General features: G+C 47.2%; 1 protein-coding gene across 1 annotated transcript in view; it reads left to right on the top strand.

Annotated features, from left to right (window-relative positions):
* The window catches only part of FBN3 (fibrillin 3), a 127274-nt gene that overhangs the window by 87134 nt on the left and 25231 nt on the right, over positions 1–14909 (top strand). Inside the window, exons 36-46 of the mRNA XM_033136571.1 lie at positions 771–932; positions 2025–2093; positions 3440–3565; positions 3701–3826; positions 5616–5765; positions 6543–6614; positions 8131–8256; positions 9493–9618; positions 11259–11384; positions 12743–12859; positions 14064–14192. Of these exons, the coding sequence (XP_032992462.1) occupies positions 771–932; positions 2025–2093; positions 3440–3565; positions 3701–3826; positions 5616–5765; positions 6543–6614; positions 8131–8256; positions 9493–9618; positions 11259–11384; positions 12743–12859; positions 14064–14192 (1329 nt within the window). The remainder of the gene's footprint in view (positions 1–770; positions 933–2024; positions 2094–3439; positions 3566–3700; positions 3827–5615; positions 5766–6542; positions 6615–8130; positions 8257–9492; positions 9619–11258; positions 11385–12742; positions 12860–14063; positions 14193–14909) is intronic.

Here is a 14909-nt window from a genome sequence, read left to right as displayed (position 1 = left end):
TTGCCGGATCAGGCCAAAATTGAGTCTGAGGTCAGCTGTTGTGGCCACCGCCGAATACCGACGGGCTACAACTCCCTGACCATTGGTCATGCTGGCTGAAGCCAATTTGAGTTGCAGCCTGATGTCGGGGGGGGGGCACCATGTTTTCTGGTTTTGTTTTTTTAAAATAATCTTTATTAAACATTCAAATTATTACGTCAAAAATTAAAATCATTACATACATACAATGAAAAGGGAACTTGACTTCATATTGTTCTTTCATTGACGGTCTTAAATTCTACAGCTTTCGTATGTTTCGTTTTTACTTATTCCCTTGCAACCTTGAGTATTCAATTCAAGCAGCTCACCAAATCTATTAATATCTTTTTTCTGTTTTTCCAAATCTATCTCTACATACTTCCATTCTTCCTTCAGCCTCTGCTCTGATGTATTTCTGATGGCTCCTGTCATTTTTGCCAAATTTAAAAACTCTACTAATTTAGTGTGCCCAGTCCTTAATTTGGGGGAAAGGAGAAAGTGGAGGGCACCATGTTGTCTACCCCAGATCTACACCATGATTAGATGTTGGGCTCTCCTTTGTTGGTGTTTGAGCGGCCATCTGTCCGAGTTCTTTTGCTGCGATTCCTGCAAGAAAGGGGGGTTGGGCTAGATGATCCTTGGGAGCCCCTCCCAGCTCGATGAGGCCATACATCTTCCTTGCATGTTACCCCCTCGTCCTTGTACGGTGTTCCCCTTTAGCCTGAATTTCCTCTTCACCCTTTACGTTCCAGATACTCGCGTCGGGAACTGCTTCCTGGACACGCAGGATCGGGGCGACGGCGGGATCTCTTGCAGCGCGGAGATCGGCGTAGGGGTCACCCGGGCTTCGTGTTGCTGTTCCCTCGGCCGGGCCTGGGGGAATCCTTGCGAGCTCTGCCCACCAGCCAATACCAGTGAGTGGAGTCCATTTACCGTATTTTTCGCTCCATAAGACACACTTTTTTTCTCCTAAAAAGTAAGGGGAAATATCTGTGCGTCTTATGGAGCGAATGGTGATCCCTGGAGCTAAATTGCCCAGGGGCCAAAAGAGGATCGTGCTTTTTATTTTACAAAGAGAAAAGGGGGTGTTGAAAGGACCCCGCTGAGCAGCTGATCAGCAAGAGATCGGGAGAGAGATAAGAGTCCCCGGCTCCCTTTCAGCCTCACCCTCCTTTGTTGAATGTGCTGCAGAGGGAGGTTGTTTGTTTCCCCAGCGACATGGGGCTGGCTGATTAGATTATCTGTCTGGAAACTGTAGAAAAGGCTCCCTTTCCTTTAGAAGCTGCAGAAATGTGAGTTGAGCCCCATAAAAACGGGGCTTTTCCTCTTTGCTTTTCCCCCTTTGCAAAAGGAGCTTTGCTTTTCCCCCTTTGCAAAAAAGCTGCAAAACTTTTAGCTGATCCTCAAAAAACAGGGTTTTTCCCTTTGCAAAAAACAACAACTGCAAAACGTTTAGCTGATCCTCAAAAAAACCCAGGGCTTTTCCCTTTGCAAAAAAAGCTGCAAAACTTTTAGCTGATACTCAAAAAAAAACAGGGCTTTTCCCTTTGCAAAAAAAACTGCAAAACTTTTAGCTGATCCTCAAAAAACCCAGGGCTTTTCCCTTTGCAAAAAAGCTGCAAAACTATTACCTGATCCTTAAAAAAAACAGGGCTTTTAGAGGAAGAAAACCAGAAAAACATTTTTCACCTTGTTTTCTCCTCTTAAAAACGAGTTGCGCCCTATGGTCCGGTGCGCCCTATGGAGCGAAAAATACGGTATGTCGTATTGTTTTAATGCGTTGTAAACCGCTTTGAGGTTTTTTCCATTAAACTATAAAGTGGTATAATAATAATAATAATAATAATAATAATAATAATAATAATAATAATATACACCACTTGTGCAACCTGTAGGAAAAGGTGGCATATAAATGTAATAAATATGCAAGAAAGGGGTGGGCCATTCCTGCGAGCCCCCTCTGCTTTCCAGAATCAAATCTCAGCAATGTGCCTCTTCCTCTGCAGCGGAATACAAGACTCTCTGTCCCGGCGGCGAAGGATTCCGTCCAAACCCCATAACAGTCATACTGGAAGGTAAGGACAGCCAAGCTGCTTGCTCGCTGACGGGTTATTCTTCCGGGATTGAATCCCCGCGACGGGGTGAAATAAATTGTGATTGAATGGGCAAAAGATGTGGGACATAATATTATGTTAGAGGATTGGGAGAAGCTGTGGAGGGAAGGTATCAAATTTACCGTACTGAATGCAATGTTTCAAGAGAGAATATTATGAAAATGATATATAGATGGTATTTAACGCCAGTTAAATTAGCTAAGATGTATCATGGAGTGAGTAATGAATGTTGGAAATGTAAAAAAAGCAGAAGGTACCTTCTATCACATGTGGTGGACGTGCCCAAAGGTTAAGGACTCATGGGAGAAAATTTACAATGAACTTAAAAAAGTGTTGAAAAACACATTTACTAAGAAATAAATTGTGTACAACTGAAAACGCTGGCAGCGTTTATAGGACTTCAAGAAGACTTTGTAGATAATGGTAGAAATATTAATTGTAATTACAAATTTTACAGTGATTAATATGCATATGATATTATAAGCAATGACAGATTAAGGAGGATAGAATTTTGAAAGCCGTTTGAAAGGTCTGAGGGAAGTCACGGCAAAGATTGAATGTATGTGAATTTATTTTTATGCTTTGTACTTATTATAGTTTTAAAATAATAAAAATTATTTCTATTTAAAAAAAAGAAAACGCTGGCAGCATTAAGATAAATTCAACAGTGTAAACAAGTTTTGATGGATGCGATAATGGAACTATACCGAATGGTATAGGTTTGTTTTTTTTGCAAAATATGCAGGGATTTATGATATGCAAAATGAACCATGTACGAGAAGAAGGGAAATCATTGATATCTTAAGGGTGTTTAAATGAGTATTTTAAATTGTAAAACAGAAAATTATTTGTGTGTGTGTGTGTGAAACTCGAAAAATTAGAATATCGTGGAACGGTTCGTTTCTTTCAGTAGTTCAACTTAAAAGGTGAAACTAATATATGAGATAGACTCATGACATGCAAAGCGAGATATGTCAAGCCTTTATTTGTTATAATTGTGATGATTGTGGCGTACGGCTGGTGAGAACCCCAAATTAACAATCTCAACTTTGGGGTTCTCATCAGCTGTACGCCATAATCATCACAATTATAACAAGCAAAGGCTTGACATATCTCGCTTTGCGTGTCATGAGTCTATCTCATATATTAAACTCCAGTAGCTAATGAAAACAATTGCTTACATAAATGGACTTTCCCACGATATTCTAATTTTTCGAGTTTCACCTGTAAGTACAGTATCGTGCCAAACGACAGGGCCGGCCGTAACCATCGATGCCCCTTTTCTGTTCCTTTTCTCTCCCGCACAGATATCGACGAGTGTCAGGAGCTGCCGGGCCTCTGCCAAGGCGGAAACTGCGTCAACACCTTTGGGAGTTTCCAGTGCGAATGCCCCTTGGGCTACTACCTGAATGAGGACACCCGCATTTGCGAAGGTACGCCCGCAGAGCAAAGGGTGCCGGATGAATGACTGTCATGGCTGGGCTTGTGGAGAAAACGAACAAACATCGGGACCCTCCCATTGGCTGCTTCCCTCTCATCTCTCTCTCTCTCTCTCTCTCTTTCTCCAGACATTGACGAATGCTCGGCTCACATAGGGATCTGCGGTCCGGGGACCTGCTACAACACCCTGGGGAATTACACCTGTGTTTGCCCGCCAGAGTACATGCAAGTCAACGGAGGAAACAACTGCATGGGTACGAAGGAAGGGATTGCCTCAAGGGGTGGGCTAATGCCAGCCACTCGTCTGGACTTTGGTTCGGCAAGGAGGGAATGGGGGAGAAGAGGGGTATTGGGAGAAAATGGGGGAGGGTGTTTATTTGGCTCCGGAGATGCACAACACTGGCGCTCTGGCCATGCCCACCCATGCCATGTGGCCCCCCAACAGGCTACCACAGAGGGGAAGGGAATCGGGTGGCGCTGTGGTCTAAACCCCTGAGTCTCGTGGGCTTGCCGATCGGAAGGTCGGTGGTTCGAATCCCCGCGACGGGGTGAGGTCCCGTTGCTCCGTCCCTGCTCCTGCCAACCTAGCAGTTCGAAAGCACACCAGGGCAAGTAGATGAATAGGTGCCGCTGCGGCGGGAAGGTAAACGGCGTTTCTGTACGCTCTGGGGATGCAGCCCTCGGCAAGGAAAAGGCAGCACAGAGCTGGGAAAATGGGACGCAGAGCTTAAAAGAATTGAGGACTTGGTTGTGAGGGTGTCCGGAGACCCTTGGTTGCCGTATCGGGATAAGGGGCATTCAGCTATGGGTTTATACAGGTGAAACTCGAAAAATCAGAATATCGTGGAAAAGTCCATTTATGTAAGCAATTGTTTTCATTAGCTACTGGAGTTTAATATATGCGATAGACTCGTGACATGCAAAGCGAGATATGTCAAGCCTTTGCTTGTTATAATTGTGATGATTATGGCGCACAGCTGATGAAAACCCCAAAGTTGAAATTGTTAATTTGGGGTTCTCATCAGCTGTACGCCACAATCATCACAATTATAACAAATAAAGGCTTGACGTATCTCTCTTTGCATGTCATGAGTCTATCTCATATACTAGTTCCACCTTTTAAGTTGAATTACTGAAAGAAATGAACCATTCCACGATATTCTAATTTTTCGAGTTTCACCTGTAAATCATTTAATGTGTCGAGAGGAATGGATGTCATTAATATTGAGGTCATTGTGTAAGGGGGTTGCTAATTTGACTGGAATGTAGTTGAGATGAGTAAGATTTTGGACGCAGAAACTCAGTAAATCATCAAACCACCAATTCTTGCGCATGGGAGGGGGTCACCTAAATTATATAAACAATAAACAAAATAAGAAATAAAAAAAAATCCTTCCAGTAGCACCTTAGAGACCAACTAAGTTTGTTCTTGTAAGTCTGTTCATACCAAGAACGAACTTAGTTGGTCTCTAAGGTGCTACTGGAAGGATTTTTTATTTTATTTTTCATTTTGTTTTGACTATGGCAGACCAACACGGCTACCTACCTGTAACTGAAATTATATAATTTGGCCTCTGAATGATTGGGATTTGCAATTGTGTTATAATTTGGCATTGTTATATTGAGGCTACCATTGGATTGGTTGCAACTGAAAACTAACAACAGTTATTGTCATAAAGGTGGGCGGGTGGATTCGTCTAGTCCAGCATCCCAGTGAAAATCGGTAGGATTTAGGGAAGCAAGGTGTTTTGTCACAGAGCTTGTGGGAGGCGGGTTCCACAGGCCAACAAGGCATAGGAGCCAAATGATGTAATTGTGGGGGCCAAGCACAAGAGAGAAGCTGTTCGGCTTTGCAGCCAGTCAGCGAGGCATCCTTTTCCGGAGCGGGGACTCAGATGCCGAGGCAGGCGTCTCCCTGCTTCCGAGCCTGAGATCATACCCGTGGGAAAGGGTCCCTCGCTGGCTGCAGAGAGAAGGAGGGAGAGAAGCTGCCGCCACAATGCAGACTTGCGCCAGCCTGAGCGATTCTTTCCGCCTCTCCAGATATGAGGAAGAGCCTCTGCTACCGGAACTACAACGACACGTGCGAGAACGAGCTCTCTTTCAACATGACCAAGAAGATGTGCTGCTGCTCGTACAACATCGGGAAAGCCTGGAACAAGCCCTGCGAGCCCTGCCCCACCCCGGCCAGCCGTAAGCGAGCAGCCCCGCACGAAAATGCTCTCCCTGAGACACATGTGCGAATAGCAGCTGTGTAGTTCTGAGGGAGTTTTCCCTCTGTATGTTTGGCTGGACGTCTTCCTGCTACGTACAAGGCCTGAACTAAGAAAGCAGGCAGAGTGGCGCAATCTTCGCCGAGACGCATGTGTCATTATTAGCCGTGTAGTTTTGAGGGAGTTCACCCTCTGTATGTTTGGTTGGGTGTCTTCCCTTGTCACCGAAATCTCCCGTGACGTGCTGCTTAGAGTTACCGGTCAGCTCACACCTAGCACTGCAAGAAATTTGACCTTTCAGCTAGTCACAGCGGGAGACACGGGCAATCCCATTAGTGGAGGGAAAACCTTGCAAACCAAGGTCCTCTTTGCTAAACCTGAGTTGCTAACTAGCTCACATGCAAAAAAATCCTGCATCTCTGACACAGTCAGAGGCATAGATCCGTTTAAATTGGGGATATTCAAGTGCTCTTTGCTGAACCTGAGTTGATTAATAATAATAATAATAATAATAATAATAATAATAATAATAATCAATTTTATTATTTATACCCTGCCCATCTGGCTGGGTTTCCTCAGCCACTCTGGGCGGTTTACTGCATATCTAAAAACATGATAAGAAAATATCAAGCATTAAAAACCTCCCAATACGGGGCTGCTTTCAGCTCACACCTGAGGTCATGCAAAGAGAATGTCTCTTGCACCCTGATGCAATGAGGTGTATGAGCAAATCTTTCTTTCCTGCTTCCTCTTGCAGCTGAATACCAGATCCTGTGTGGCAATCAGGCCCCTGGATTCATCATTGATATTCACACTGGGAAACCCATCGGTAAGTGAACCCCAGACCCCAGTCTCCTTCTCAAACTTATTCCATTCCGGAAATTCCGTTCCAAAACCAAAGCGTTCCAAAACCGAGGCGCGCTTTCCCATAGAAAGTAATGCAAAACGGATTAATCCGTTCCAGATTTTTAAAAGCAACCCTCGAAACAGCAGTTTAACATGAATTTTACTATCTAGCGAGACCATTGATCCATAACATGGAAGCAATAATCAATGTACTGTACTACAAAATAAATAAATAAAAGCCAATGCAATTCTGGGCTGCATCAATAGGAGTATAGCGTCTAGATCAAGGGAGGTAATAGTACCACTATATTCCGCTCTGGTCAGACCTCACCTGGAATACTGTGTCCAGTTCTGGGCACCACAGTTCAAGAAGGATACGGACAAGCTGGAACGTGTCCAGAAGAGGGCAACCAAAATGGTCCAAGGCCTGGAAACGATGCCTTAGGAGGAACGGCTTAGGGAGCTGGGTATGTTTAGCCTGGAGAAGAGAAGGTTAAGGGGTGATAGGATAGCCATGTTCAAATATATAAAAGGATGTCATATAGAGGAGGGTGAAAGGTTGTTTTCTGCTGCTCCAGAGAAGCGGACACGGAGCAATGGATTCAAACTACAAGAAAGAAGATTCCACCTAAACATTAGGAAGAACTTCCTGACAGTGAGAGCTGTTGGACAGTGGGATTTGCTGCCAAGGAGTGTGGTGGAGTCTCCTTCTTTGGAGGTCTTTAAGCGGAGGCTTGACAGCCATCTGTCAGGAATGCTTTGATGGTGTTTCCTGCTTGGCAGGGGGTTGGACTGGATGGCCCTTGGGGTCTCTAGGATTCTATGATTCTATGAAATAAGACAGTATTATAGATTATAAAAATTTAAATTATATTTTTTTTCCTTACCTGCACTGATGATAGTCATTGTTTGGATGGGGGTGGGTGGTTAGCTTTTATCCATTTCCACAGTCACACAATCAATCAATCAATCGGTAGCCGAAGCGGGTTCCGCGCAGTCGCGAAAACAAATGAACCGAAAAATCCTCAAAAACGAAAACGCAAAATAAACAGCAGAGACAGAAGCGCCAAACTTAATCCGTTCCGGAAGTCCGTTTGACTTCCGAAATGTTCGGAAACCGAGGCGCAGCTTCTGATTGGCGCAGGAGCCCCGGAAACAATCGCATCAGACGTTCGGCTTCCAAAAAAACGTTCGGAAACCGGAACACTTCTGGGTTTTCGGCGTTTGGGTACCAAGGCGTTTGCGAACCCAGGTACCACTGTATGAATTTCCTTCGCCCTGTAGCTTGACCAGTTGAGGCTAGTTGGAGTCCTAGATCTCTAAAAAAAAGAAGCAGTGTAGGCTTCTGTTTTGATTTGAAATGTTCGTTTGGGGCTTCTCGGAAGTACGTAAAGGCAAGAAACGGTGGGGGGAGGTGGAGGCTGGATTGCAATGGTGCCCACCTGAGAGGGGCCATAACTAAGGTCTGGCGGGGGTGAAAAGCACTGCCTCTCCCGCAGATATCGACGAATGTAGCGAGATCCCCGCCATCTGCACCAACGGGGTCTGCATCAACCAGATCGGCAGCTTCCGTTGCGAGTGCCCCATTGGCTTCAGCTACAACAACATCCTGCTCATCTGCGAAGGTAGGGGTTCGTGGGTCGCGGGGAACGAGACCCCAGGGGCTGAGTGTATCTGCGCTGGTGGAGGAAGGGGGGGGGGTCCGGTGGGGGCGGTACGCCCCGGGTGCCATCAATGAGTGGGGTGACAAAATGAAACTCGACGCAACTTGTGGAACCGAACAGGGTTGAGTTACATCGCGATGCGTCCCCTTCCCAGTGATCGGCCAGGCTTTCCCTGCCCATCCAGTGTGGTGTAGTGGTTAAGAGCGGTAGACTCGTAATCTGGGGAACCGGGTTCGCTTCCCCGCTCCTCCACATGCAGCTGCTGGGTGACCTTGGGCTAGTCACACTTCTCTGAAGTCTCTCAGCCCCACTCGTCTCACAGGGTGTTTGTTGTGGGGGAGGAAGGGAAAGGAGAATGTGAGCCGCTTTGTGACTCCTTCGGGTAGTGAAAAGCGGGATATCAAATCCAAACTCTTCTTCTTCTTCCCGTCCACGTCCTGCCCTGCCTCGTGAGCAGCAACACAGCTTTGAGCGCGGCTGCACGCACACACAGTGGCGTAGCGAATGCGGGGCGTTGGGGGCGGTCCGCCCCGGGTTCCAGCCTGGGGAGGGTGACACTCTGCGCCACCCACCCACCCCCCACGAGTGCGACTCCCAAGCCGCCGCCCGGCAGCCCTTCCACGCGAGCAGTCGCCGCTCGGATGGGGTGCTGGGTGGCGGCTTGGGAGTCAGGGCAGACTGCGCATGTCCGCAGCAGCCCGTTTGGCTCCATGTCCTTTTTTTGTCCCACCCGTGACAACAATTTTAACATTTGATAAAATTGTCACAAATATCCATAAAAATAATAAAAAAAAATTTAGTAAAATGTTCAGCATGTTATTAAGAACATAGTTTAAATTTGGGTTGTTAATTTTTATGTGTATTTACATTGTTACACATGTGTGAATACCCAAAAACATGGTCAAAGTGTCCCACCCGTGACAATGGAATGGCCCTTATATACATTTTCTTTCAAAGTTACACATGAAGTAAATTTCAAACTCATTCATTCCACAATTTTGTCCATGCATCATGGGAACAATCGCATATCAATGTGCCACTGGACTCGAGGAGCCAGGAGTGCACCCAGGCTTCGTCCCTACCTGGGGGGGCCAGTCTTATCAGCATGTGCCTGGAAGAGCCCATGCCCCAAGCAAGTGGGATGAATCAAGTTGTGTTTTGCTCCTGGCCCCCCGCTCCCTTTCCGATCCCCTGCAGACATCGACGAATGCAGCAGCGGAGAGAACCTCTGCCAGAGAAACGCAGATTGCCTCAACAGCCCTGGGAGCTACCGGTGCGAGTGCTCTTCTGGATACAAGCTGTCGCCCAGCGGAGCCTGCGTGGGTAAGTCGGGAGGGCGCTCCTTTGCACCCGGGGGTGGGGGGCTTCACTTGCGGCAGTCGAACAACCCCCTTCCCGTTAATTCCAGTTCTGTGTAGGAGAGAAAAGGAGGCAGAGAGCAGCCTGTCGGGCTGGACTGAGGAGGAATGGTGGAGACCACCCGCTTCCTCTTCCTGCACTCCCCAGAGAAGAGAGAGACAGTATAGATTTAGAACGGTGGTTTGCAGAAGGGCATAGTTCAGAGGCTGCAGAGGGGAGAAGCTGGGAAATATTGGGAGAGCAGCGGGAAGAAGAAACACCAGGGGAGAGACAGTTAACAGATTCAGTGTCTCTTGAAAGCATTCCTGATCCCCGCCCCTTCTCCGGGGCCCCAGCTTCCGGGTCATGTGGCCGGCATGACTAAGCCGCTTCTGGTGAACCAGAGCTGCGCATGGAAATGCCATTTACCTTCCCGCCAGAGCTTTCGAACTGCTAGGGTGGCAGGAGCAGGGACCGAGCAATGGGAGCTCACCCCGTTGCGGGGATTCGAACCACCGACCTTCTGATCGGCAAGCCCAAGAGGCTCAGTGGTTTAGACCATAGCGCCACCCTTAGAGATTCCTGGTAAGATCCCTTATTTCCCTCTTAAAAGAATAAACACACCACAGTCTTATTTAAGATATATAAAATTAGTTTACTCACACCATCAGTTCACAGCTGGATCCCTGAAGGCAGACTTAGTTACAGATATATATACATGTGGATCTACCCCATATTGGAGGGGGGTTAATCCCAGTGCCTGCAGACTGGCAGTCGCTGCAGCTCACACAACGAAAGGAAGATGGCGAAGAAGGGAGGGGGGCTACGTGCCTTGTGCTTTCGTTACCTGCACAGGTAAGGTGACGCCCACCTCTAGTCATATGCAAGAGGGAGTATGTCTCAGCCCAGGAGGAAACAGGAAGTTTTCGACTGGCTGGTCCAAACATCCCCCTGCATGTCCACTCTAGGAAAACAAGGAATGTTGTACTTGACTGCATAGGCTACGGCCCTTCCTCTCCAGGCATCCCCAAACTTCGGCCCTCCAAATGTTTTGGACTACAATTCCCAGCATCCCTGACCACTGGTCCTGTTAGCTAGGGATCATGGGAGTTGTAGGCCAAAACATCTGGAGGGCCGCAGTTTGGGGGTGCCTGGTGTATGCTTTCATTCCACGGAGAGGGAAGTGACAGAGACAGGATGTTTTCGTATTACTGTGTTCCGTGATGTGGGACTATTGTCCTTCGTTCTCTCTCTCTCTTTGCTGTCTGATGAGAAAGAGGAAGGAGCTAAGTCAAAATGCTCCGAGTGTGTTATACGCAAATAAACGTAGATTAGCCAAAATGCTGTGCTACTGATTTCTGTTACGCAAACTGCAAATACTCTGCGGATCCCTAAGTGTGCTGATGCTTTTTGGTATCAGTCGCTGTGATGTTTGGGCTGAAGAAAGCTTTTGAAGCTCCCAGGAGGGAGAGAACATGCCGGTCGGGCATGTGTCTCTGCCGGGGTCCTACACGAGAGTAGGACGGTCCTAACAGCAGGTTGCCCTCCAGAGAGGTCGTACCTGAGATGCTGGCTTCTCTCGGTCACTCACCTGGGCTGTCGGTTTCCTGCCCTTGTTTCCCCAGGCCGCAACGAGTGCCAGGAGATCCCCAACGTCTGCAGCCACGGCGACTGCGTGGACACGGAAGGGAGCTACATCTGCATCTGCTTCAACGGGTTCAAGGCCACCGGGGATCTGACCATGTGCATGGGTGAGTAGGGAACTTGGCGATCAGGGATCCTCTTCTCCCCCAGGCCTGTCTGCATGCTACCGATTTTGCAGTTGGGCAGGGGAACTCACTGCCGCTTGATGGCCACCAACTTGGATGGCTTTGAAAGAAAAAAGAAAACTAATGGGTGGTGTTTAAAGAAATGAAGAAGACTGGCAAAATAAATTATTGGACTGTGCAGGGCAAATTATTACAAAAAAGGGGGGCAATTGTTTAAAGCGTATTTTTTAAGCTTTGTGTACAGATTTTTTTTTTACATTGCTGTAACTTTTAAAAGTCACTTGTAGTAAGATGAAGAAGGTTTTAAAATTGGATTGTTAAGTATATAAGGTTTTATGGACGTGCTTAAAAAGTATAAGAGGGGGAGTGGAGGAAAGTTAACCCAAATTTATGGTTTGATTTGGTTATGATTTTTTTCCCTGTGGTTTTTTTTTGTATTGTTATTTTTTGAAAATCAAAAAATTGTTATCAAAAAGAAAAGAAAAGGAACACTTTCCCACTTTCTACATTAAGGGCCGGATTTAGGTTTGATGAGGCCCTAAGCTACTGAAGGTAATGGGGCCCTTTATATGTCCAGCTGTCCATTGTCAAGAACAAATTGCCTCTGTTTTTTGTGTTCAATATATGCTAGATTGTCATTGATGGACCTAACAGGTATCTCAAGCCATTTGCGCATGGTGCCATGCAACCAGTCCATGCGGAATGTAGGCACCCTATATATAGAAAGGAGCAAATCAGTGATATTTTAGGGAGCAGGCTAGCAAGCGGGGCCCATGACTTACATCACAGGAGCCTACACAACACATCTTATATTTTGGAAATGTACATCCAGTGGGTTTTTTCCCCCCTTTAATTTTAAGAGAGTGGGGCCCTAAGCCATAGTTTGTTTAGCTTATACCGGTACATAAATCCAGCGCATGGAGATCATGCGTGTTGCACAAAGAGCTGTCTTTTCCAAACTTCGATGCTGTTGAACTACAACTCCCATGATCCCTAGCGAGCAGGACCAGTGGTCAGGGGTGATGGGGATTTTAAGAATGTTACTCGCGCCAAAGTGGACAGAAGCAGAAGTTTCGGCAAAGGAAGGATGGATACAAAAACTTAGGTAATATGCAGAAGTGGGGTTTTTTCCCTTTAATTTTTTTGGGGGGCCCCCAAGAGAGTGGGGCCCTAAGCTATAGCTTGTTTAGCTTATACGCAAATCCGGCGCTGGCTGTATACAACGCAGAGTTCATCATTCTGGCCAGCTCCGCAGGGTTGTTCTTACGGTTGCTTCGGAGGCTCTGAAGTGCATCCATTGATGTCACGTCAATCCCCTCTCGCTGTTTTTGCATCGGCAGACATCGACGAGTGCGACCGGCAGCCCTGTGGGAACGGGACGTGCAAGAACACGGTCGGCTCCTACAACTGCCTCTGCTTCCCCGGTTTTGAGCTGACCCACAACAACGACTGCATGGGTAAGAGCAAGGGCAGGACGCCTCGGGCCTGAGGACCAAGTGTGGCCCTCCAAGCCTTTCCGCCTGGCCCTCGGGACTCTCCGCAGGCCACACCCCCTTTCGTAAGCCACCACCCCTCCCTGCCCCAGCTTCCCACCCTCCTCGGGCGTTTTCTCCTGGAATAGATCCGCAGAATCGGAGGCCTGTAGAGTTATAGACTCATCGAATTGTAGAGTTGGAAGGGACCCCGAGGGTCATCCAGTCCAACCCCCCTGCGGTGCGGGAATCTCAGGTAAAGCATCCAGGACAGATGGCCATCCAACCTCTGCTTAAAAACTTCTAAGGAAGGAGAGTCCGCAACCTCCCGAGGGAAACCGTTCCATAAAATTGGAAGGGATCCATAGGGTCATCCAGTCCAGCCCCCTTTAATGCAGGAATCAGTAATAATAATTTATTATTTGTACCCCTTCTCCATATAACTGGGTTGCCCCAGCTGCTCTGGGAGCCTTGGGGCAAAACATCGAAGAACACAATGAAACGTCGGGAATTAAAAGCTTCCCTATACAGGGCTGCTTTCAGATGTCTTCGGAAGGTTGTTTAGTTCTTCATCTGATTGATATCTGATGGGAGGGCGTTCTATGGGGAGGGCGCCACCACCGAGAAGGCCCTCTGCCTGGTTCCCTGTAAGCTCACTTCTCGCAGTGAGGGAACCACCAGAAGGCCCTCGGGAGATGGACCCCGGTGTCCGGGGGTGGAGACGCTCCTTCAGGGATACTGGGCTGAAGGTCAGCAAAAATTTTCAGCAGGGGGCCGGTCCAGTGTCCTTCAGACCTTGTGGGGGTCGGACTATATTTTGAAAAAAAAAAATACGAACGAATTCCTATGCCCCACAAATAACCCAGAGGTGCATTTTAAATAAAAGGACACATTCTACCCATGTAAAAACACCAGGCAGGCCCCACAAATAACCCAGAGGTGCATTTTAAATAAAAGGACACATTCTACCCATGTAAAAACACCAGGCAGGCCCCACAAATAACCCAGAGGTGCATTTTAAATAAAAGGGCACATTCTATTCATGTAAAAACACGCTGATTCCTGGACCATCCATGGGCCAGATTGAGAAAGTGATTGGGCTGCATCCATTACACCTCAAAAAGCTTCCCTGTTCAGGGCTGCCTTTCCGGTGTCTTTCCCGTTCATGTACTCACTCTCCCCCACACAGACGTCGACGAATGCTCCTCTCTGGCGGGGCAGGTGTGTCGGAACGGGCAGTGCATCAACAACATCGGGTCTTTCCGGTGCCTCTGCCAGGAGGGCTACGACCACACGCCAGACGGCAAGAACTGTGTCGGTGGGTGCCTTCCGGATCCTTTATTCTATCTGTTTTATTCATTTATAATAATAATAATAATTGCCGTATTTTTCGCTCCATAAGACGCACTTTTTCCCTCCTGAAAAGTAAGGAGAAATATCTGTGCGTCTTGTGGAGCGAATGGTGGTCCCTGGAGCTGAACTGCCCAGGGGACAAAAGCAGATTGTGCTTTTTATTTTACAAAGAGAAAAGGGGGTGTTGAAAGGACCCCGCTCAGCAGCTGGTCAGCAAGAGATCGGGAGAGAGATAAGAGTCCCTGGCTCCCTTTCAGCCCCGCCCTCCATTGTTGAATGTGCTGCAGAGGGAGGTTGTTTGTTTCCCCATCGACATGTGACTGGCTGATTAGATTACCTGTCTGGAAACTGTAGAAAAGGCTCCCTTTCCTTTAGAAGCTGCAGAAATGTGAATTGAACCACATAAAAACGGGGCTTTTCCTCTTTGCTTTTCTTCCTCAAAAAACCCAGGGCTTTTCCCTTTGCAAAAAAACTGCAAAACTTTTAGCTGATCCTCAAAAAAAACAGGGCTTTTAGAGGAGGAAAACCAGAAAAAAATTTTTTTTCCTTGTTTCCTCCTCTAAAAACGAGGTGCGCCCGATGGTCCGGTGTGCCCTATGGAGTGAAAAATACGGTATATGCTGCGGTGTCTTTTAAAGATATATCAGAGTCGTTTACTGCAATGAAATATTCAACAGTACAA

Source organism: Lacerta agilis, chromosome 18 (genome assembly GCF_009819535.1).
Source record: "Lacerta agilis isolate rLacAgi1 chromosome 18, rLacAgi1.pri, whole genome shotgun sequence".
In the NCBI taxonomy this organism is placed as follows: domain Eukaryota; kingdom Metazoa; phylum Chordata; class Lepidosauria; order Squamata; family Lacertidae; genus Lacerta; species Lacerta agilis.
The sequence above is the reverse complement of the archived record's forward strand: the minus strand, read 5'-3'. Positions and strand labels throughout refer to the sequence as shown.